The sequence below is a fragment of the Mustela nivalis genome, assembly GCF_964662115.1.
Source record: "Mustela nivalis genome assembly, chromosome: 1".
NCBI classification, from domain to species: domain Eukaryota; kingdom Metazoa; phylum Chordata; class Mammalia; order Carnivora; family Mustelidae; genus Mustela; species Mustela nivalis.
This window is the reverse complement of record NC_139020.1, coordinates 127,523,879-127,548,224: the sequence shown is the minus strand read 5'-3', so window position 1 is coordinate 127,548,224 and position 24,346 is coordinate 127,523,879. Positions and strand designations below refer to the sequence as shown.

Genomic DNA, 24,346 nt, shown 5'->3' with positions numbered 1-24,346 from the left:
TAACTTATAATTCTAAATTTAAAAAGGATTTTATTTATTTGAGAGAGAGTGAGCACAGAAGGAGAGTGAGGAGAAGCAGACTCTCCAATTAGCAGGGAGCCCGACAAGGGGCTCAATATTAGGATGCTTAGATTATGTCCTGAGCTAAAGGCAGATGCTTAGCTGACCGAGCCACCCAGGCACCCCTAAAAATAAAATCTTTAAAAAATACTTTATTGCTAAGAAAATATGTTAACCATCACCTGCACTTTCAGTGAGTTAATCTTTTTGCTGGTAGAGGGTCTTGCCTTGATGTTGATGGCTGCTCGATCACCAAGGTGGTGGTTGCTGAAGCCTGGCATGGCTGGGGCAATTTTTAAAAACAAGACAATGAAATTTCCTATATGAATTGACTCTTTTCCTCATTAACTTTTTCTCTGTAGCATGTGATGCTATTTGATAGCATTTTACCCACAGTAGAATTTCTTTCAAAACTGGAGTCAAACCTCTGAAATCCTGCCACTGCTTTATCAACTAAGTTTATGTCATATTCTAAGTCTTTGTCACTTCAACAGTCTTCACAGCATCTTCCCCAGGATTTGATTCTACCTCAAGCAAGACTTTCTGTGCTCATCTATAAGAAGCACCTCCTCATCTGTTTAAGTTTCATCATGAGATTGCAGCAGTTCAAATATAATAATAATGAACAAGTTTGAAATATTGCAAGAATTACCAAAATTTGACAGACAAAGTGAGCAAATGCTGTTGGAAAAATGGTGCTGACCTGCCCAACGCAGAGTTGCTGCAAATGTTTGATTTGGAAGAAGTGCAAAAAGTGAAGCACAATAAAACAAGGTATGCCTTATATCTGCATTTTAGATATAAAATCACTACTTAAAAAGTATTAATGAGCTATTTTACCTTTTTCTCACACTAAGTGTTCCAAATTTGGTACATATTTTACACTTACATTATGTCTTAATTTGGATGTTAAATTTTCAGCCAAAACACTTGTTCCATATTTAGATTTCATGAAATTTACATTTGAAAGGGTCAATTCACATACCCAAATTATTGCTAGCATACTTAAAAGTTTTCCAGTAACTGAGTTAAGAATTGATATTTAATTAAAATTTTAAACAATCAAAAGTTCCTCAGTTGCACTTAGCACAATTAAAGTGCTCAAGAGTCACATGTGGCCAGTGGCCACTGTACTGGCAGCACTGATTTAAAGAGCCACAGGATGTTTGTTTAGGGTGTTGATATTAACGGGATGGCATTCAGAACAGATGGCTGGTAATCTCTTCTCAAAACCAAATAACTTTCTTATGATTTAAACTACCCACTGTTCTCGTCAACACATTATACATAATTTAAAACTTTCTTAATTATGTTTTCTCATAATACGCCATGTTTTCTATCAAACTTTCAGCTGCGTTCAGATTTTATGCATACACACTTTCTTTTTTTTTTTTTTAAGATTTTTTATTTTTATTTTTTATTTTTTTTAAAGATTTTATTTATTTATTTGTCAGAGAGAGAGAGGGAGAGAGAGCGAGTACAGGCGGACAGAATGGTAGGCAGAGGGAGAAGCAGGCTCCCTGCTGAGCAAGGAGCCCGATGCGGGACTCGATCCCAGGACGCTGGGATCATGACCTGAGCCGAAGGCAGCTGCTTAAGCAACTGAGCCACCCAGGCGTCCCAAGATTTTTTATTTATTTATGTGACAGAGAGAGATGACAAGCAGGCAGAGAGGCAGGCAGAGAGAGAGGAGGAAGCAGGCTCCCCGCTGAGCAGAGAGCCTGATGCGGGGTTCGATCCCAGGACCCTGGGATCATGACCTGAGCCGAAGGCAGCGGTTTAACCCACTGAGCCACCCAGGCGCCCCGCATACACACTTTCTGTTGAATTATGAAGAGGCTTATATAAATTCTAAAATGACTCAGTCGGTCCCTACCCCAGTGCAAACACTGTGGTACTACAAAGTGTTAAACCACCCTCTAAAACCAGTGTTTAAAAAAATCCCATAGTATTTTTTACAGAGCAATGATTCCTTGAACATTTACTTAAATGGAACAGTTCCTGGGACTCAAAAAGTCAAAATATTTTTATGCCTATGTTTCAGCTCTCCAGTTTACTTATTTCTTTACAAGTCGAATGTTTTAAAAATAAAGGCTAACCACATAGGTAATAGACTGAACGACAGCAGCTATAGAATTTCTTATTTAACTTAAACCTTTGTGACCCTTGAAATTATAAAATCCAATGATCAAAACAGATGCTTTAATCTTTACTGAAAACGAGTAATTAATCCTGTGTGCAAACTGGCGTGAGACAAGAACAAGGTACAAATGCCAGAGCCCGTGAAGTGTGTGTGAAGGCGAGACACCGCCACCTGCTACACCTTGGACCTAATGCCTCCAGCTTGGTCCCGCAGCTCCATCGCTGCGATTGCTGAGAGGTGGACTTCATCGGGCCCGTCTGCTAAGCGCAGGGTTCGCATTAGGGCATACCTGAAACAAACAAAAGGAGCAGGAATGGCAGGAGTTATTGACCAGGAACATCATACTTCAACGTCAGTCACGGACTCTAAGCCAAGACTATTCATTTTTGAACTCTCGCCAAGACAATAAAAAGAGCACAAAGAGAACCAAGGAAAGTAAGCCTAAGAGTGTATGAAATGCCATAGAAAGTTCTCACTTTGGGGAGAGGAATCTTAAATGGCCCAGTGCAGTGGGCTTAATCTCAGTCTTGGTTTGCTTTAGGGTTCTAGAAGTTGCTAGAACTAAGAGATATCTTAGATAAGCCACATGGAGTGAAGTATAAATATGTAATACTTACATACTGTAAATATGTAGTACTATATATTTAGTTCTTATGGTTAAAAATGGATGGAAAAAACTGGTGGGGCACGAGACTCTTGTCTCCAGTGTGGGAGAGAAGGTGGCATGGGGACCTTGTAGTGAGGCACTGGCGAGTGTTCCTTGACTCCCAGCAACCAGAATCTGGACTTTAGATGGTCACTGGCCTGAGCCATCCCTGTGGAGGGGGAAAACAGTCCTAAGGACATACCCAGGCCTGGGTCTGGGTGCCCTGTGCCATCTGTGCTTCTGTCACATCATTCTGGTTTCGGGATGAAGCCCCAGTGTCATTTCCTCACTAGTGCATGAACCCCAACGTGGGAAAAGTTGACATCACTGAGCAAAATGATAACTGTAATCATAAGAGCAACTATTTATTGGTACTGGGTACCTATATTACCTCATTTAGCCTTGAATTATACTTTTAGTATCTTTGTTTTCTTCTGAAACAATAAGGGTCAAGGCAGCTATAGATTTTTAATTCCATTCCATTCTAAGCCTGTCAAATGTAGATGATTACTAAGTGACACCTACTTACATGTTAGCCAGAGGGTAATCTTGGGAAACACCCGCACCGCCACACACTTGGATCGCCCGGTCAATAATTTTGCAGACAGTCCGAGGGGCAGCCACTTTAATCATTGCTATCTACATAAGCAAGATAAAAAAGGAATGTTCCTTTCTTAGTACACAATGTGACAGAATTTGATATAGTCTGTATTTTCTTTGTGAAATGAGACAAGGGAAATTTCCCACATGAATTCATCACTGAAACAGGATCTTTGATAGAAGCCAACAAAGAGATTCATTGTAATGAGGCTAATGGCCATAATTCCGTCAATATAGACATTCTGAAAAGAGATATCTCTTCCAAATCATATTTTATTACTTATGACTTGCCTTGTTTCCAAAAGGATTTAAGGCAGCTGATAAATCACATTTATCACCTTAGGGATCATTAAAATAATTCAAGAGCCTTTATTAATCAGTTTTCTCTTGGTTTTTAGAATTAAACAATTACATTCTTACTCCATATCAGCCAGAAACATAAAAAGATAGCAGATGAGATGCATCTTTTACGAAGATGCATGTATATACATATACTATGTGGTAGCAAAGTGCTGTGCACTCTGTATCACCTTGGTCACTCTTCAGTAGAACCCTAGGCCACAGGCAACAAGGTCAGATACTTTGCCCAAGACCACCTGCCAGAAAGTGACATTCTGGGTATAATTCCAAGTCTGTTTAGTCTTGGATTTCCCTACTCCCTGGTGCTGCATCTCAAGAATGCTAAAGATATTCTACATCCTGAAAATCATTCCCTAAAACAGGCAAGTGAAAGGAAAACTAGTAAGTGACATATATTTATAATCTTGAAACCAAAATCACAGAAGTTGTTTCCAATATTCTTAGTACCATCAAGGCACCTCAAAACCTGAAAAGCCCAGTGGGTGAAAGAAACTGAAGAAGGTTTGGCAGACAGTGGCCCAAGGGGCTTTACCTCCTTCTTAGCGCCAGCGCTGCCCAGAGTGTCAATGCTGTGGGCAGCTTTCAGGGTCAACAGACGTATCTTCTCAATGGCAATGCGGCTTTCAGCAATCCAGTGAGCCACAACCTCCTGCAAGGCAGCAAAAAGGAGGACTGGATAAGCTGGCATGAGGTCCACATCTAACACGACCTTGTAGCTTGGTGAAACACTCTAGGCCAACGACCGTTTCCAAGCCTTACTTTGTTGTTTAATGACGGAGTTCCTTTATTTGATACGTACCAGCCAACCACGTACTTGAGCAATGTGAAAGTTAACACTGCCAGACTTTAGTTAACAACGCTAGACATTTTCTTTGCTGAGAAAGATAATTTATTTTGGATATCTTGATGTCTAAAGTCAAGACGGCTGAACTGAGCAACCATCTTATTGCTGAAACATTCCTCCCTGGCCCTCCTGAGTGCTAATCTTACAGTCTCATTGAAACTCGGATAAATATATATGATGGTGGACTTGTTTATAGACAATTGAGATGATCCCCAGGACAATGTCAGTGTGGGGAAGGTGCAGCAGTTCTTTGTTGTGTTATTTAGTAACAATGACCTTTGCCTTTGATGAACAGTTGTATGAACCGTACCACATGTGTAGATTGCTGTAACCACAATCAAGGTACAGAGCAGTTCCATCTCCTCTTTAGAGCTGCTGCCCCTTTTTAGTCATACCCTCCCCAACCTCTAAACTCTCGCAACCACTGATGGTAAGTTATCAGCTACTATCATTTTGCCTTTCTCAGAATGTCATGTAAATGCAATCATGTAGTATGTATTTCTTTAGAGACTGGCTTCTTTCACTCAGCATAATGCTTTTGATTGTCACGGACCAAGTTGTTCTGTGTACCAACAACTGTCCATTCCTTTTTATCGTTGAGTAGTATCCCATTGTAAGGATGTACCAGTTTGTTTATCCATTCACCCGCTGAAGGATATTTGGGTTGTTTCTAGTTTTTGGTGATTATTAACAGAGCTTCTGTAATCATGTGCACACAGGTTTCTGTAGGACTATACTTTTCATTTTTTAAAGCAAATGCAGGGAACAGAACTACTAGATAATCTGGTAAATGCTTATAAGAAACTGTCAAACAGTTTTCCAGACCAACTGTACCATTTTGTATTCCCACTAGTAGTATATAATAGTTTCAGCTGCTCTGGGAAACATTAGCACTTGGTATTCTTTTTTTTTTTTAAATATAAGCCAGAAACATAAAAAAGATAGGAGATGAGTCATTTTATTAGTCATTTTAACAATGCAGAGCTATTTCATGGTAGTTTAAATTTGCATTTTCCTATGACTAATGATGCTGATCACCTCTTGATGGGCTTATTTTCTGTCTATATATTCTCTTTGGTGACATGTCTGTTCATGTCATACCTCCACTTTTTAAAGTGGATTGTTCTCCTACTGCTGTTTAAAGAGCTCTTTATTGGGGTGCCTGGGTGGCTCAGTGCGTTAAGCAGCTGCATTCAGCTCGGGTTGTGATCCCAGGATTCTGGGATCAAACCCCGCATCGGGCTCTCTGCTCAGCAGGGAGCCTGCTTCCTCTTCTCTCTCTGCCTGTTTGTGATCTCTCTCTGTCAAATAAATAAATAAAATCTTTAAAAAAAAATAAATAAAGAGCTCTTTATTAAAGATACAAGTCAACTGTCACATGGGCAATTTCCAAACATCTTCTCCAAGTATGTTTCATTTTCATTCTCTTAAGAGTAACTTTCAAAGTACAAATGTGATTAAATTTAATGATGTCCAATTTGTCAATTTTTTCTCTTATCAGTTGTGCTTCTGGTGCTTGTCTTAAGAACATTTTGCTTAATCTTGTCACAAAGACTCATTCCTATTTTTTTTCCTAAAAGTTATATAGTTTTACCTTTTACATTTAGATCTATGGTTTACTTGGAGTTAAATTTTGTGTGAGGTGTAAGGTTTAGGACAAGTTTCATTTTTTTTTTTTTTTGCCTATGAATGTCCAACTGTTCCACCACCATTTTCTATAGAGACTAACCTTTTCCCATTGAACGGTCTTTAATTGGTTTTGTTTTGGTTTTGGTTTTTTCATCCATTCCATCACTCTACGATGTGATTAAATAGTGCATTTACATTTAAAATAGTTACTGATAGATATGTTCTTATTGCCATTTTGCTCATTGTTTTCTCATTGTTTTTGTAGTTCTTTGCTCCTTCCTTCCTCTCTTGGTCTCTTTCCTTGTGATTTGTGACTTTTAAAAGTTTTCTGTTTCGCTAGGCTGCCCCTACCCAAACCTTCAGCTAAATAGGGTAGACTTCTGTTGGAAGTATTTTTCAAAAATTTTTGTCTGTGCTCACAGGCATTTTCAGTTTGTTAACTTTTTCAGCTCCAAGTCTGGAATGCATAGGCAAAAACAAACAAACAAACAAACAAACAAATAAAAAATCCAACTCAGGGAACTCACTACCATGTTGTTCTTTTAGCTTAGCCAGTTTCCCACCTCCTCTTCACCTATCAGAGTCTTCCAGTGTTTGTTTTATAGCTAATACCCAGGTTTTTAGTTGTATTCAGCAAAAGGAATGGGGGAAAGTGCATCTGTTTCATCTTTCTGGAAGTAGAAGTCACTGGAAATGACATTATTAATCTATATAGGCACCTATAAACTGCAATGCAGAACTCTCTGGGAATAGCTGGATTGGGGAATGGGGCTGGAGCTGAAGCTGAAGTGGAGGCTCCCTGACTCCAGATCTGGGCCTTGGAACCCACACATTCAGGCATGTGTGCAGAGCACAAAATTTAACAACTTAAATGAAGTGGACCAATTTGTCAAGATTCATAAACTACCAAAACTCACTGCAGGTGAAATAGAGTATTCTACAATATTAAAGAAGTTGAATTCACAGTTTAAAAGCTCCTGAAATAAGAATGATCAGGTCCAGATAGTATTACTGGTAAATGTTACTAAATAATTAAAGAAGAAATAACACCAATTCTGTGCGATCTCTTCTACAAAGTAGAAATGGAGGAAACACTTGCCAACTCATTTTATGAGGCCAGAACTGCCCTAATCGAAAACCAGATAAGAATAAACAAGACCAATATAGATGCAAAAACCTATGAGGAAATAAAGTCCAGCAATATATAAAAAGAATGTACACCACAACCAAGTAAGATTTATCTCAGGAATGCAAGGTTCATTCATATTAAAAAATCAGTTACTAAGAAAAATAATTATTGTAATATGCCATATTAGCCTGAAAAAGAGAAAGTACATGATCATGTCAGTTGATCCAGAATAGCACTTGACAAGATTCAGCATGTATTCATAATAAAAACTCTCAGCAAACTAGGACTAGAAAGGAACTTATTCAACCCAATGTAGAGCATCTAAAAAATTCTACAGTTAACATGCTTAATGATAAAAGACTAAGTGCTTTTCCCCCAACACTGGGAACAAAGCAAGAATGTTTACTCTAACCACTCCTATTTATCATCATTGAGGGAAGTCCTACCCAATGTAGTGAGTCAAGAGAAAGAAATTGCATACAGTTTGGGGGGAAAAAAAGAGGTAAAACTATCCATACTCACAGACAACGTGATTGTTAGAAAATCCTTAGGATTCTACCAAACAAAGCAACCTTCCTAGAACTAATAGAGTTTAGGAAAATCATGGGATACAAGATCAACACATAGCATCAATTTTTTGTCTATATGCTAGCATTAAACAGTTGGAAACTGAAATTTTAAAAATGCTACTTACAAGAGAATTTTTAAAAGGCACAAATCTAACAAAACATGTGTAGTATCCAAATGCTAAAAAATTATAAAATTGATAAAAAAAAAAAAAGGAAGCCTAAATATAGAGGAATACTGTATTTATGGACTGCTAGACTAATAGTACAGATGTCAGCTGTCTTCAAATTCTTCTACAGATTTAGTGTAATTCCAATCTGAATTCCAGCAGGACATTTTTGTGGATATAAATATACCTGTCCTAATATAGAAATATAAATATATACCTGTCCTAAAAATTATGTGAAATGCAAAGAAACTAAAATAACAAAAACAATTTGAAACAGAAGAAAGTTAGAGGAATCAGATCACAACCTGATCTGAAGACTGTGTGGTATTAGCAAAGGGAGAGATGATAGGTCTTTGGAACAGAAGAGACTCCAGAAATCAACTCATAAAAATATGGGTTGGGCTCTCACTCAGCAGAGTGTGCTTTTCCCTCTCCCTCTGCCCCTGACCCCAGACTTGTGCTCTCTTTCTCATGTTCTATCAAATAAATAAAATCTTTAAAAAAATAGAAATATTAAAAAATAGAACAAAATCTGTTGGGACACCTAGCTGGCTCAGTTGTTTGAGCATGTAACTCTCTGGGTCATGAATTCAAGCCCTGCTTAAAAACAGGAGCCTACTTAAAAACAACAACAAACCACACCAAGAGATAAAGAAGGGCATTATATAAATAAATATATATATATATATATAGCAATCCACTTACATCAATGGATAGATCACTGGGGCAGAAAGTCAACAAAGAAACAGTGTCTTTGAATGGCACATTAGATTAAATGGACTTAACATATACAGGGAACATTCCACCCCAAAACAAAGAATATACATTCTTTTCAAGTGCAAATGGAACATTCTCCAGGATAGATCACATTAGGTCACAAAACAAGCCTCAACAGATTTAGGAAAACTGTAATCATATCAAGCATCTTTTCCAACCACAATGGTATAAAACTAGAAATCAATTACAACCAAAAAAGAAAAAAAAAAAAAAAGGAAAGACACAAACATGTGGAGGCTAAACAACAAGCTATTAAATAACCAATAAATTAACAAAGATACCAAAGAGGAAATTAAAAAATACATGGAGACAAAATGAAAACACAATGATTCAGTCTATGAAGTGCAGTAAAAGCAGTTGTAAGGAGAAAGTTTATAGTAATACAGATCTAGAAACAAGAAAAGTCTCAAACAATCTGGGGCACCTGGCTGGCTCAGTGGGTTAAAGCCTCTGCCTTCAGCTCAGGTCATGTTCTCAGGGTCCTGGGATCAAGCCCCACATCGGGCTCTCTGCTCTGCAGGGAGCCTGCTTCCTCCTCTCTCTCTGCCTGCCTCTCTGCCTACTTGTGATCTCTGTCTGTCAAATAAATAAATAAAATCTTAAAAAAAAAAAGAAAAAAATCTCAAACAATCTAATCTTACACCTAAATTAACTAGGAAAAGAACAAATGAAGACCTAAGTTAGTGGAAGTTAGGAGATAATAAAGATCAGAGCAGAAATAAAATCGATAAGCCATTAGCTAGCCTCATCAAGAGAAAAACAGAGAAGACATAAATAAAATCAGAAACGAATGAGAAGTAACAGTTGACACCACAGAACTTGATTAAATACAATTAATTAGAAGAGACTACTATGAACAGTTATATGCCAACAAAATGGGCATCCTATAAGAAGCAGATAAATTCCTGGAAACATACAATCTTCCAAAAATGAGTCAGGAAGAATGATTACTGGTAATGAAATGACTCAATAATAATAAAAAATTTTCAACAAACAAGAGTCTAGAACTAGATGGCTTCTTAATTCTACCAAACATTTAAAGAAGAGTTATTAACGATTCTCAAACTATTCCCAAGAATAAAAGAGGAAGGAAAGCTTTCAAATTCTTCCTACAACACCACCATTATGCTGAAATTAAAATGATATAGACAGTACAAAACAAGAAAACTGCAGTCCAATATCCCTGATGAACATAGATGGCAAAAATCCTCAACACCACATTCAACAGTACAATAAAGGGTCATCAACCACAATCAAGTGGGCTTTATTTTGGGGACACTAGGATAGTTCAATATCTGTAAAATCAATCAATAGGTATACCACATTAACAAAATGAAGGATAAAAATAATATGATTATCTCAACAGATGCAGAAATAGCATTTGACACAATTCAACTTCTGTTCATGATAATAACTGTCAACAATATGGGTATAGTGGGGACATACAAACAAACAAAAATGTCACCTATAGACTCTTAAAAGAATGGCTAAAGGAATTTCCCTAAACAGAAAGAGGAACCTTAAGAAATCAGGAAGATGGGGCGCCTGGGTGGCTCAGTGGGTTAAGCCGCTGCCTTCGGCTCAGGTCATGATCTCAGGGTCCTGGGATCGAGTCCCGCATCGGGCTCTCTGCTCAGCAGGGAGCCTGCTTCCCCCCCCCTCTCTCTCTCTGCCTGCCTCTCCATCTACTTGTGATTTCTCTCTGTCAAATAAATAAATAAAATCTTTAAAAAAAAAAAATCAGGAAGAAAGAATGAACATAGTAAGAAAATATATAGTTAAATACAATTGACTTTTCTTTGCTTCTTGAATTTTCTAAATTATGTTTAACAGTTGAAGTAAAAATTTTAACACTGTGATGTCATTCTAAATTTATGTAGAAGAATTACTGAAGACAATTATAAATGAAGGAGTTAAAGCGACTTAAATTAAGGGAGATAAAGTTTCTATACTTCATTCAAACGGATAAAATGAGGACACTGGTAAAATACATGCATTTATACAAATATGTATATATTTATATAATGTAATACCTAGACGAGTCACTAAAAGAGCTAGGGGTGCCTGGGTGGCTTAGTCATTAAGCGTTTGCCTTTGGCTCAGGTCATGATCCCAGGGTCCTGGGATCAGGCCCCACATTGGGTTTCCTGCTTGGCAGTGGGAAGTCTGCTTCACCCTCTCCCACTCCCCCTGCCTGTGTCCTCTCTCTTGCTGTGTCTCTGTCAAATAAATAAATAAATAAATAAATAAATAAATAAAATCTTAAAAAAAAAATAAAATAAAAGAGCTATACAAAAAGGTATACCCAGAAACACTATAGATGAATCAAACTGGAATTCTAAAAATGTTAAATTATCCTAAAGGAATGAAAAACAGAGAACATAAAACAATAAATTAAATGGCACACTTAAGTCATAACATGAATTATTACAAAGGCAAAGACTACGGAGTGGATTAAAAACAAGAACCACCTAAGTGCCAACTAGAAGAAATTCACTTCAAATATAATGATATAAGCAAGCTAAAAACAAAACAAAAAAATAAAAAATATGTAATATGCAAACATTAATCACATGAAAGCAGGACCAGCTATATTACTACTATCAGATGAAGCAGAACAAAGAAAATTACCAAAGACAGAGAGGGTCATTATATAATGATAAAAGGGTAAATCCATCAAGAAGAAGTAGAAATCTTAAATGTGTATGCAGCAAACAATGGAGCTGCTGACTATGTAAGAAAAAGCTGACAGAAATGAAAGGAGCAGTAAACAAATCCACAATCCTAGCTGGAGCTTCAACACCCCTCTCCCAACTACTGATAGAACAACTAGACAGAAAGTCAGCCAGAATACAGAGGAATTCAACAACACCAACAAGCAACAGGATCTAAGAGACATTTATAGAACATTCCACCCCCAAACAGGAGAATACACATTCTTTCCCAACGTTCTCAAACAGTAAGAGAAACAATATCCTAAGCCACAAAACAAATCTCAACAAATTTGTAAGAAATTAAATAATACAGTTTATTCTGTAACCACAATGGAATCAAACTAGAAATAAGGACAGAGTAACAGGAAAATCTCCAAACACTTGGAAACTAAATAACACAGTTCTTAAATAATTCATATGTCAAAGAAGAGGCTCAAAGAAAATTGAAAAATAAATTGAGCTGAATTAACATGAAAACACAATATATCACAATTTGTGGGACACAGGTAAAGCAGTACTGAGAGGGAAATTTATAGCACTAAAAAACATACATTAAAAAGGAGGAAAAGTCTCAAATCAATGATGGATGCTATCACTTCAAGAACCAAAATAAATCCAAAAAGCAAAACAAACACAAATAAGCAAAAGGAAGTATATAATAATGAGCAGAAATCAATAAAATAGAGAAAAATCAATGAAACACATATCTTGTTAATATTAAGCCCTAATATAACAACCACATTTTATAGTTTTGTATGTTAATAATTAATATATTTTAGGGGCGCCTGGGTGGCTCAGTGGGTTAAGCCACTGCCTTCGGCTCGGGTCATGATCTCAGGGTCCTGGGATCAAGCCCCACATCGGCTCTTTGCTCAGCAGGGAGCCTGCTTCCTCCTCTCTCTCTCTGCCTGCCTCTCTGCCTGCTTGTGATCTCTCTCTCTGTCAAATAAATAAATAAATAAATAATCTTTTAAAAAAATTAATATATTTTATATTCTTTGAAAAGATCAGTAAAAGCAACAGACCTCTAGCAAGACTGACAAAGGAAAAAGTAGGCACAAATTACTAATGTCAAGAATGAAACAGGAGATATATCACTAAAGAATATAGAAACCAGGGCGCCTGGGTGGCTCAGTGGGTTAAGCCACTGCCTTCGGCTCAGGTCGTGATCTCAGGGTGCTGGGATCGAGTCCCACATCGGGCTCTCTGCTCAGCAGGGAGCGTGCTTCCCTTCCTCTCTCTCTGCCTGCCTCTCTGCCTACTTGTGATCTCTCTCTGTCAAATAAATAAATAAAATCTTTAAAAAAAAAAAAAGAATATAGAAACCAAACCTTATCATAAAATCCTACAAGCAACTCAATAGATAATAACAGATACTTCTGGTTGGCCATAATGAGTTTTTTGTTGTTATTGTTTCCATTCCTCATCATAGAACTGATATTTACAGTGGAGAATAATTTGTTAAGTTTGATCAGCAGCCAATTACAGTGCTATTATTTGATCCACATTAACCTTCCATAGTCACTTTTATGCTTGGTTATATTTGCTGCAGTACCTTTCTTAAACAGTGGTATTTGATCAGTTTTCCTATAACACTGATGTTCAACATAATAGCTGCTAATAACTACTTGTGGCTACTGAGCATCTGAAATATGCCTAGTCTGAATGAAGATGTATCGTAAATGTGAACTATACACCCAATTTAGTAAAATTAGTAGTTTTTAAAAAAGAATGTAAAATACCTTAATCTTTTTATATTTATTTCATTTTGAAGTGATAACATTTTAAATATACTGGGTTAAATAAGATAGATTATAAAAATCAATTTCATCATTCTTTTTACTTTTAAAAAATGTAGCTATTAAATTTTTTTTTATTTAACTAAAGTTTTTTTTAAACGTTCAGTTACTAGAACATATTTCTATTGGATGACTCTAGAGGTTGAACCAAGGCTCTAAATTAACAACTTCAAATAAGCCCCAGCAGTAAGTATCTTTTTGATAACTATAAAGCTGGGTGATTATAACTTCATGAACAGATCACAAATACATTTATTTTTTAGCTTTTGAATAAAAGAAAGTATTCTCAGTTGGGTCTCTACTGCTTTGATTTGCTGAAAAGCATTCAGTGGGCAGAAACTGAGTGCTCTAAGGAGGTGCCAGATTAATTTACTAAGACATTATTTTGATACAGAACTTTCTACTTTCGTGCCTGAAATAATTTAGAAGGCAGCTGGAAAAGAGTCTCCAAATTCAGGGAAATGGAATGTTACATACATAAACTGAAAAAAAAAATCTGGCTCATATTTTTGTTTACGACATGCCTCAACATCTCTTTTGCTTCTGCCAGATCATTTTCTTTGTGCCAAATGCAAGAAGTTTCCAGTGAAGGGAGGCATGTTTTTGAAAAGCTCAGGCTTGTTCTGCCTGATACATTAACTTACAAAAAGCAAGAGGGAAATTTCCCTCTGGTATAGTGTTAAAAATATCTCTCATGAAACTTAAGGAGAGTGCTTTTATGTGTTCAAGATGTCTTTGCATCTCATCCTGTCGTCCTTGCATCCTGTTCCAGGGTTTGGGTGGCAAACTTGAAAAGAGAAAAGTACAGGAGGAAATTGATGCCATGAGCAACTCTTTAGCTCCTACTCAGAGCCGCATGGAGGTGTATCCATGGTCCCAAAATTGATACCTTATTTTACTTCCTCCCACAGTGTCCATCCAACAGCTGAACTCCTTGCCCTTGCCATATACTAAAGGGGTTCCCCACAAATTATCCCTAGGTGTGCGCTAAAAATAGGTTGTATTTTTCCATAAGAACAGTGTTATAACTAAATCACAGATATGCTGAATAATATTTCACAAAAAGAAAACACAGTCTATAGGAATTTAAGGTAAAAAATATACTGTGAAATTTTAAAAGATGCTCACAAATATACAAGGGGACCAATGTACTAAAATGTACATGTCCAGCAAACACAGATACAATTTTATCAGCCTACATTTGACCTAACACTAAAATGTTAGCAATCCTAAATACTGAATATTTAAGAATAAATTTTCTTGCCTTCTTAAAAGGAGGGCTTTTGGGAGATGATTTGAATATCCCACTTATAAAGTTTCCCAAGGAAGTCAGAAATGACTGCTTCTTTTCCCTCTTGATAAATATTCTCTAATTTTGATTATAGTGGGCACATGTAACTTTATTGTTTATTGTGCTTTGTAAAGAACAGACTCCATAGTACATAACTTATAGATGGGAATTCAAAAAATCATGAACATCCCACCAAACTATTGGTCCCATTTCTACTTACATTTCTCTAGTAACAGGGAACTCACTTCCTACAGAAGCAGGCCTTCCATTTTTTAGATCTCTCTCCTCTCACTGAGTTGTAGGTTATTTTCCTATATTTCCTCACTTATTACTAATTCCCTTCAGAAAGCCAAAGAACAAGGCAAATCCTTCTTCTTTATGCCAGCCCTCTCAGATCCACAGAGAATGCTAATGTACCAGTTTCTCTAGAGAACAAGAGTATGAGAAAGTTGAAGGAACTGTCCATACTCTTTGAGCTGTGCTGAAGCACATTGGGAATTATTTAATCTTTCACAAAGTTAAAGATCTCTCATTAGACTATATTAAGTACAGAAAAATATACTTTGTGGAAAAAAAGCATCTTATTTACGTAGAGGAAATCTCCCTAAGATCAATAATGCTGTTTTGTTACAAGGTCAGTGAGTGCATGGGGCTATAGTAAATTCAAATAAATAATCATCCTTACATGTGAAAACAGTTTCTTCTTAAAGGCCACCCTCTGTGTTGCTCGTTCACACATAATCTGCAAAGCTCGTTCTGCCACCCCTACTGTTCTCATACAGTGATGGATTCTGCCTGGTCCAAGGCGGCCTTGGGCAATTTCAAATCCCCTACCTTCACCTGTAAGGAAGAAAGGAAAACATTAAAGTGGCCACAGCCCACTTATTTTGTTATTTACACAAATCTTGAGAAAACGATGAACTGCCCCCTCTATGAGAATTGTGGTATTCTGGTAGGAAAAAAGTCAGCTCTGTAATAGTGTTCATTATTTATGGAACTTTTGATTTCCATGTTTTTTAAAACTACCACTGTTAAACATTTTAATCCAATTCAGGAACTGTCTCTTGAGAACCAACTATCCATGTATTTTTTAAGTGCCGCAGTGGTTACAAAGATAAGACACAGTCCCTACACTAGGAGTTCAGAATCCAGAAGTAGGGGCAAGGATGCTAGGAATAAGGGATATGGAGGAGAACAAAGAAAGGCAAAGGAGAGAGAGATTGTCTCCTGAGGGAGGCAGCAGGGGCTTGTTGAGTGGATGGGGTGAAGAACACAAAACCATTCTGAAAGAAGTGCCATTTGAGATGTTCTCTGAAGGTTGGGTTGGGTAGGATTTTAGTAAGCAAGAGGATGAGGACATTCTAGTCATTTAATATGCAAAGTTATTTATACTTCTAATGGGTTTATATATAAGACTTGAATTCAGAAAGAACATTGAGGTTTTCTTAGAACAAGTGGAGACCTGAAAGTCATGTTTTAGGAAAAAGTATGTTGCTCTGAATTGTACATTTTTTGTACTTAGCTATGTTTTCAATTGATGTGATATATAAAACCAAATCAAATACTTAAATATTATTCCATGTAAAAAAAAATCCACCATGAAAAATGTTGCCTTATAAATGGAGTAGGAGGGAAAAGTATCTAAATCAAAGTATATTTCTTATCTTTTCCAGATTCAGATGAAAATACTTTAGTACACAATACTGGAGAATCATTTCTCCAACTTATCTCACCTAGTATTAAATTGGTGGCAGGAACTCTTACTTGATTAAAATGAATCTCAAAATGTCCTCCATGGAGATGATCTATAAAATAGAAAATATAATTTTATTTTATTTTTTTTAAGATTTTATTTATTTTATTTGACAGACAGAGATCACAAGTAGGCAGAGAGGTAGGCAGAGAGAGAGAGAGAGAGGAGGAAGCAGGCTCCCCGCCGAGCAGAGAGCCTGATGCGGGACTCGATCCCAGGACCCTGAGATCATGACCCGAGCCGAAGGCAGCGGCTTAACCCACTGAGCCACCCAGGCGCCCCTAGAAAATATAATTTTAAAGAGCAAAATGAGTTGACCAAAAAAATTTCATATATAATTAATAATTACTCAAAGAAATTACTCAGAAGTAGGGCTTAAGAGCCTTGTATGTCAGATATTCCTAGGTAGACCTCAAGCTCTGAACCCTTAGCACTCCATACCCTAGAAAACTCATCAACTGTTCCACTTAGAAGAGATTTTAGAAATCATTTGATCTAGACTTTCAAATTCATTTTCTGAAGTTGCAGAGTTACTAAAATGGAAGGTGGCTTCACAGACCCAAACAGATTATCTTACTATTATTTTATTACTGCTTTTTCTTTGAGACTTCTAATATATGGGGTTCCATAGAAAATTTTGCTTGGAAAGAGAAAAAGGTTCCAATGGTTCAAAAATTAAAAGTGAGTAATGTAATTCAAGTTTCTTATTTTATCATTGTGTAAATCAATGCCTGAAGAGGCAAAGAGCCTCCTACAAGGGACAGAGCAGGCTCAGTATTCAAAAACAAAGCAGTGATTGGACTTTGAGGTATGTTTACTCCCAGTCCAGGCTTGTTCCCTATGTTTGCCTCTTGGAAATGCTGGCATTTGATGGAGACTGGGAACATTTCTGTCTTTACATCATACCGCCTACCCCTCCTCCTGCTCCCCACCCACCCTCCATCAAGTTCTGGAGATAATCTCATGCAAATTCCACACCCTTTTCCTGTCAGAATAGACATTAATAATTGATCTTCTCCACAATTGTTTCTTTTGGCCTTGGGCATGGGAGTTGGAGAGGTGCTGGTGAATCTGTCTCACTGAAAATTCAAATATAGGTTCTGCAATAGAGGTGATTTCCAGGCAATTTAAACTATAAATCCATTTTGGGGGTCTTCAGGCCATTGCTCTGCAACCCAACAAATCCCCATGCACAATTTCCTCTAGTGAGCTTGTTCATCACCGTCTTGAAAATTATGCTTAGTCTGCGGGTATATTCTACAGCTGCATCCTATGGGAGGTGATGACAAATGTTCTCCAAAACTCCAAGTCTTACTTATATCTGGTATTGAACATTTTTATTAGCCATATTCAACTACACAGACAAACCCAGAGTCACCACAGAAGATCATATGGATCAGGTTCAATAAACTTTTCCATAGCATTTACCTGCTGATTTGCTGTAATTTAGTTATTTATGTGTTTGTAGTTATTGCTACTCTCTCCTTCCCCTAGCATGTAAACTCCATGAGGGCACAGATCCTAGCCTATTGTGTTCACTGATGTATTCCAAGCACCTAGAACAATGGTCAGCCCTCAATAAGTACTTGCTGAGTGAATGACCTGAGCAGCAAGGGAACAATGAACAATGAGCCTGAGGTAGGTAGCAGGAAACAAAAGTATCCTTGCTTTTTAGAAATTCCACCCAAAGAACAGAAGGAAGGAAAGTTTTGCATTCAAATCAGTCAAAATTCATTGCTTACTAATAGTTTTTGTAGTTTGATTGGTTAATAAAGCTAAACTTGAAGACAAAAGTGAATTTTATTGGGGTGCCTGGGTGACTCAGTTGGTTAAGCATCCTTGTCTTGATTTTGGCTGGGGTCATGGTCTCAGGGTCATGATCTCAAGCCCCGCACTGGGTTATGCACTGGGCCTGGAGCCTATTTAAGATTCTCCCTCTCCCTTTGTCTCTCACCCCCATTCTTGCTCGCTCTCCCCCCATCCCCCCCCCAAAAAAAGTGAATTTTACTATGGATTACTTAGATTTAATTTTTCTAAGTCTGTTTCATTATAGCATTCTCCAGGATGACAAAAGCATCAGTCTTAGCTGCTGTTCCTTGAATACAATCTACCCTTTCCAAAAAGGAAACAAAATGAAGTCCAGTGTTGCACCACTTCTCTCTCTTTGCTTTATTCTGAGTTCCACCAGCATTTATATGAAGATAGTCATCAGCACTAAAGGACTTCTAAGAATACATCTCCTACATTATAATGCTGTTCCCTTAAGTGTTACTGCATATTTCAGTTGTCCTGCTTGCTAATGCATGCTCATATTGGTTGAGTACTTACCCATGTAGCCAAACACTGACAAAGGCCTTATTATTTCTACTCCAGGTGTGTTGAGAGGGACAAGAACCATGCTGTGTTGTTTGTATCTAGTTAAAGAAAAACAGATGTTAGGGAAAGTGTGCTAAGTGGAAAAATAAAACAGATCCTAGGTGGAGTTGCAATTATCATTTTTGTTGTTATTATGTAATCATGTAAGCAATGATGTCTGGAATGGGAATTGTGTAAAAGACATACATCAAGCAGAGTTGGATGTTGGCTGTGATCTGGAACAGTAACAATGATTTGAAAATAAGTTAGTTATTTGAGGATTCTCGTTGCTCAGCAATGGAAACTGGGAACTGATACACAATATCAAATTTTGCAAGACTATCAACTTTGATCTATATATCTAATCACTTAATTACTTATAGACAGTTCTGAAAATTTTAATGTATTTTATAATCTGATCCAAACAGTTCTGAGGATTCAGCAACACTTTCTTTTTTTTTATTTATTTATTTATTTATTTATTTATTTATTTATTTATTTATATTTTTGAAAGATTTTTATTTATTTATTTAACAGAGATCACAAGTAGGCAGAGAGGCAGGCAGGGAGAAAGAGGAGGAAGCAGGTTCCCCACAAAGCAGAGAGCCGACGCGGGGCTCAATCCCAGGACTCTGAGATCATGACCCGAGCCGAAAGCAGAGGCTTTAACCCATTGAGACACCCAGGCGCCCCTCAGCAACACTTTTTAATGCAGGAAATTACACAGTGAAGAACATACAGCAACACTTCCTGAAATGCTTCTTAAATATTATCTTACGATGAAATAACTGTGAAACACAAATGTGACATTAATCTCACATTTTATATTATGATTTGTAAGTCCAAATGGTGTATTTAAAAAAAAAAATTATTTTAGAGTCAGAGGTAGGAGGGGCTGAAGGAGGGAATCTTAAGCAGGCTCCATGCCCAGTGCAGAGCCTGACACAGGGCTCAGTCTCACAACCTTGAGATCATGACCTGAGTGGAAATCAAGAGTTGGAAACTTAACTGAGCCACCCAGGTGCCCCGACCAAATGGCATATTTTAAGTAAATTATGTGGATAGAAAGCGCAATTCTTATTCCCAAATAGATCTCTCAATCACAATTATTTTGTTACCTGGTTGCAGAGGCATTTTTTGTTCTTCCCATAACAATTGCAATTGTGCACTTTGGATTTCCAGCTCCTAAAGCAAGGGGGAAAATAAGCAGAATACAACACAAAAAGAAATTTTTTAGTCTGACATTTCACCCTTAAAGTTCTAATCCTTCCAAGTTTATCTTGCAAAAAAATAGGAAGAAAACCCTTAATTCATTTAAAAATGCTTATGTGCTAAACTGCACAGGCAAAGCCAAGAGTGGACACCATCAATAAGAGCTGCAAAAATAACCAGAAACTGAAGCCATGAAACAGCTGCAACCCTTAAGACAAAATGACGGCTCTCTCATTCATACTATTTCGGCATGTTAGAAAGGTTGTGAAATTCTTCTAGCGTATTTCCTCCTGTTTAGATCTCCTATTTTCTGACATATGACCAACAAAGTATTAAATCTCATATGGTATTAACTATCCAGCCAGTGGCTGAGAAAGACCTCATTTCCCTTACCATGGAGTTGGGTGAAGGTGAGTTGGTCTGAGGATCTCAGTACCTATCCTGACTATACTATTTGGTCAAGACATACTAAGGAGCAGCTGAGGATGATTTACCTGGAGTTGTCTACATATATAAGGCTCTGACTCTACCATCAATAAGCCTAAGTTCTCATTTTTTTATTTATTAAAGGTCAGGAATTTGAAATCTAAAGTTCTTTCCATTTTAATACAAACTTTTATTTTATCACAGTTCACAGCTCTATGGCAATTTCCCAAAGGGGCCTTCTTATAAAAACTACATTTCTTTTTCACCAGTTAAGTCTAAGCCCTGTCCCTCAGGGAAACTACCATTTAATTGGCTTTCTAATTACAAGGCTACACACCACAGGATCAGACTAAGTTAAACACATCTGTACAAAATCTTTAAACAAATTATCAGATTCTTTTTTTTAACTTTTTATAAAAAATGGTTTTAAGAGATTTGAAATCATTTGACCATTCAATGAGAAATATTGGGAATTATTTCAAATACAGCAATGCCCCTTATCCACAAGGGATATATGTTCTAAGATCACCAATGGATGCCTGAGATTGCAATTGGACCAAATCCTATGTATACTGCTTTTTTCCCCATACATACACATATGTGATAAAGTTTAACTTTTAACTTAGACATAGTAAGATATTAACAACTAATAAAATAGAACAGTTATAAAATATACTGTAATAAAAGGTTGTGAATGTTGCTGATTAGGCAAGAAACAGAGACCATGGCAAACAGAGATAAAGAAACGGAGGATAAAAGTCAAGAGTAAAGGTAGAGAGAAGGGGTTTACTTTAAACCCCAGGACTCACAAATGAAATTTTAAAATTCCTTATAGTTGAATCTCTGGCTCTATAGAAGAAGCAAATGAAACAGAATTACAGTCATAACTGTACTCTTATTGTGTTTTTGGTATATCTGAGGAGATACTAAACTAAATAAACAGAAAACTATACAGTAGAAATTAATTTAGAATTTGCTAGAGCTCAGAATAGAAACCAAATTGGTAGCCTTCTTATTTATTTATTTAGCACACACGTGACAAGGGGGAGGGGCAGAGGAAGAGGGAAAGTGAAAAAAATTCCAAGCAGGCATCACATTGAGTGAGGAGCCCTACTTGAAGCTTGATCCCACAACCCTTAGATCATAACCTGAGCCGAAATCAAGAGTTGGACATTCAACCAACTGAACAACCCATGCTCCCCTTGATAGCTTTTCTAAAACCAACTTGGAGAGATTCACGAATGCAGAAATTTGTTTGTCCCCCATTACTCCTGAGATTCCATTAAAATAAATATATACGTCTGTTCAGGTTTTCTATTTCTTCTTGGTTCAGTTTTGGTAGTTTATATGTCTCTAGGAATGCATCCATTTCTAACAGATTGTCAAATTTGCTGGTGTATTAGTTACTCATAGTATGTTCTTATAATTGTTTGTATTTCTTTGGTGTTTGTTGTGATCTCTCCTCTTTTATTCATGATGTTATTAATCTGGGTCCTTTTTCTTTTCTTTTTGATAAGTCTGGCCAGGGGCTTTATCAATCTCATTAATTGTTTCAAAGAACCAGCTCCTAGTTTCCTTGATCTGTTCTACTGTTCTTTTGGTTCCTATTTCATTGATTTCTGCTCTGATCTTTATTATTTCTCTTCTGCTGGGTTTAGGCTTTATTTTCTGTTTTTTCTCCAGCTCCTTTAGGTGTAGGGTTAGGTTGTGTACTTGAGACCTTTCTTGTTTCTTGAGAAAGGCTGGTATTGCTATATACTTTCCTCTCAGGACCGCCTCTGTTATATACCAAAGATTTTGAACAATTGTGTTTTCATTGTCATTTGTTTCCATGAATTTTTAAAAATTCTTCTTTAATTTTCTGGTTGCCTTATTCATTCCTTAGTAGGATGCTCTTTAGCCTCCATGTATTTGAGTTCTTTCCAACTTTCCTCTTGTGGCTGAGTTCTAAAGCATTGTCATCTGAAAATATGCAGGGAGTGATCCCAATCTTTTGGTACCGGCTGAGACCTGAGATGTGACCCAGGATGTGATCTATTCTGGAGAATGTACCATGTGCACTACAGAAGAATGTGTACTCTTGTTGCTTTGGGATGTAATGTTCTGAATATATCTGTGATGTCCATCTGGTCCAGTGTGTCATTTAAAGCCTTTCTTTGTTGATCTTTTGCTTAGATGATCTGTCCATTTCAGTGAGGGAGGTGTGAAAGTCCCTTACTATTATTCTATTATTGTTGATGTGTTTCATTGATTTTGTTATTAATTGGTTTATATAATTGGCTGTTCCCATATTAGGGGCATAGATATTTACAATTGTTAGACCTTCTTATTGGACAGACCCTTTAAGTATGATATAGTGTCCTTTTTCATCTCTTATTTAATCTTTGCTTAAAATCTAATTTGTCAAAGGATTGCCACTCCAGCTTTCTTTTGATGTCCATTAGCATGGTAAATTGTTTTCCACCCCCTCATGTTAAATCTGGAGGTGTCTTTGGGTCTAAAATGAGTTTCTTGCAGACAGCATATCGATGGGTCTTATTTTTTTATCCATTCTGATATCCTGGGTCTTCTGATTGGCATTTAGCCCATTTACATTCAGGATAACTACTGAAAGATAAATATTTAGCGCCATTGTATTGCCTGTAAGGTAACTATTTCTGTATATTGTCTCAGTTCCTTTCTGGTCTGTTACTTTTAGGCTCTCTCTATAACCAGTAAGGAGACTGATGCAGTCAACAAAAATCTCCCAACAAACAAGAGCCCAGGGCCAGACGGCTTCTCAGGGGAATTCTACCAAACATTTAAAGAAGAATTAACACCTATTCTCCTATACTGTTCCAAAAAATTGAAATGGAAGGAAAACTTCCAAACTCATTTTATGAGGCCAGCATTACCTTGATCCCAAAAGCAGACAAAGACCCCATCAGAAAGAAGAATTACAGACCAATATCCCTGATGAACACGGATGCAAAAATTCTCACCAAAATACTAGCCAATAGTATCCAACAGTACATTAAGAGGATTATACAACACGACCAAGTGTGATTTATTCCAGAGCTGCAAGGTTGGTTCAACATGCACAAATCAATGTGGTATAATACATTAGTAAAAGAAAGAATAAGAACCATATGATTCTCTCAATAGATGCTGAAAAAGCATCTAACAAATTACAATATCCTTTCTTTTTTTTTTTTCTTATTTGACAGAGAGAAATCACAAGTAGATGGAGAGGCAGGCAGAGAGAGAGGGAAGCAGGCTCCCTGCTGAGCAGATACCCCGATGCGGGACTCGATCCCAGGACCCCGAGATCATGACCTGAGCCGAAGGCAGGGGCCCAACCCACTGAGCCACCCAGGCGCCCTACAATATCCTTTCTTGATCAAAACTCTTCAAAGTGTTTTGAAGGGAGAGGGTTTTGAAGGGAAAGGGATAGAGGATCCATATCTCAATATCATAAAAGCCATCTATGAAAAACAGTGAATATCATTCCCAATGGGGAAAAACTGAGAGCTCTTTCCCTAAGTTAGGAAAACACAAGGGATGTCCACTATCACCACTGCTGTTCAACAGAGTACCAGAAGTCCTAGCCTCAGCAATTGGACAACAAAAAGAAATAAAAGGCATCCAAATTGGCAAAGAAGTCAAACTCTCACTCTGCAGATGATATGATACTTTATGTGGAAAATCCAAAAGACTCTATTCCAAAACTGCTAGAACGCAAACAGGAATTCAGTAAAGTGTTAGGATATAAAATTAATTCACAGAAATCAGTTGCATTTCTATTCACCAACATAAGACAGAAGACAGAGAAGTTAAGGAGTCAATCCCATTTCAAATTGCACCCAAAACCATAAGATACCTAGGCAAAATAA

The 24,346-nt window shown here is 37.1% G+C and overlaps 1 protein-coding gene across 2 annotated transcripts in view; it reads right to left on the bottom strand.

Annotated features, from left to right (window-relative positions):
• Nucleotides 1-2,248: 2,248 nt before the first annotated feature.
• ACAD11 (acyl-CoA dehydrogenase family member 11) overlaps nt 2,249-24,346 on the bottom strand; it is a 93,164-nt gene continuing 71,066 nt past the window's right edge. For both annotated transcript variants that reach the window (XM_082719133.1, XM_082719134.1), the window contains 7 exons: nt 19,955-20,021; nt 18,810-18,895; nt 16,462-16,533; nt 15,414-15,568; nt 4,342-4,458; nt 3,379-3,488; nt 2,249-2,492 (listed from right to left, as the gene is read on the bottom strand). In XM_082719133.1, the coding sequence (XP_082575259.1) occupies nt 2,378-2,492; nt 3,379-3,488; nt 4,342-4,458; nt 15,414-15,568; nt 16,462-16,533; nt 18,810-18,895; nt 19,955-20,021 (722 nt within the window). In that variant the 3' untranslated portion in view covers nt 2,249-2,377. The remainder of the gene's footprint in view (nt 2,493-3,378; nt 3,489-4,341; nt 4,459-15,413; nt 15,569-16,461; nt 16,534-18,809; nt 18,896-19,954; nt 20,022-24,346) is intronic.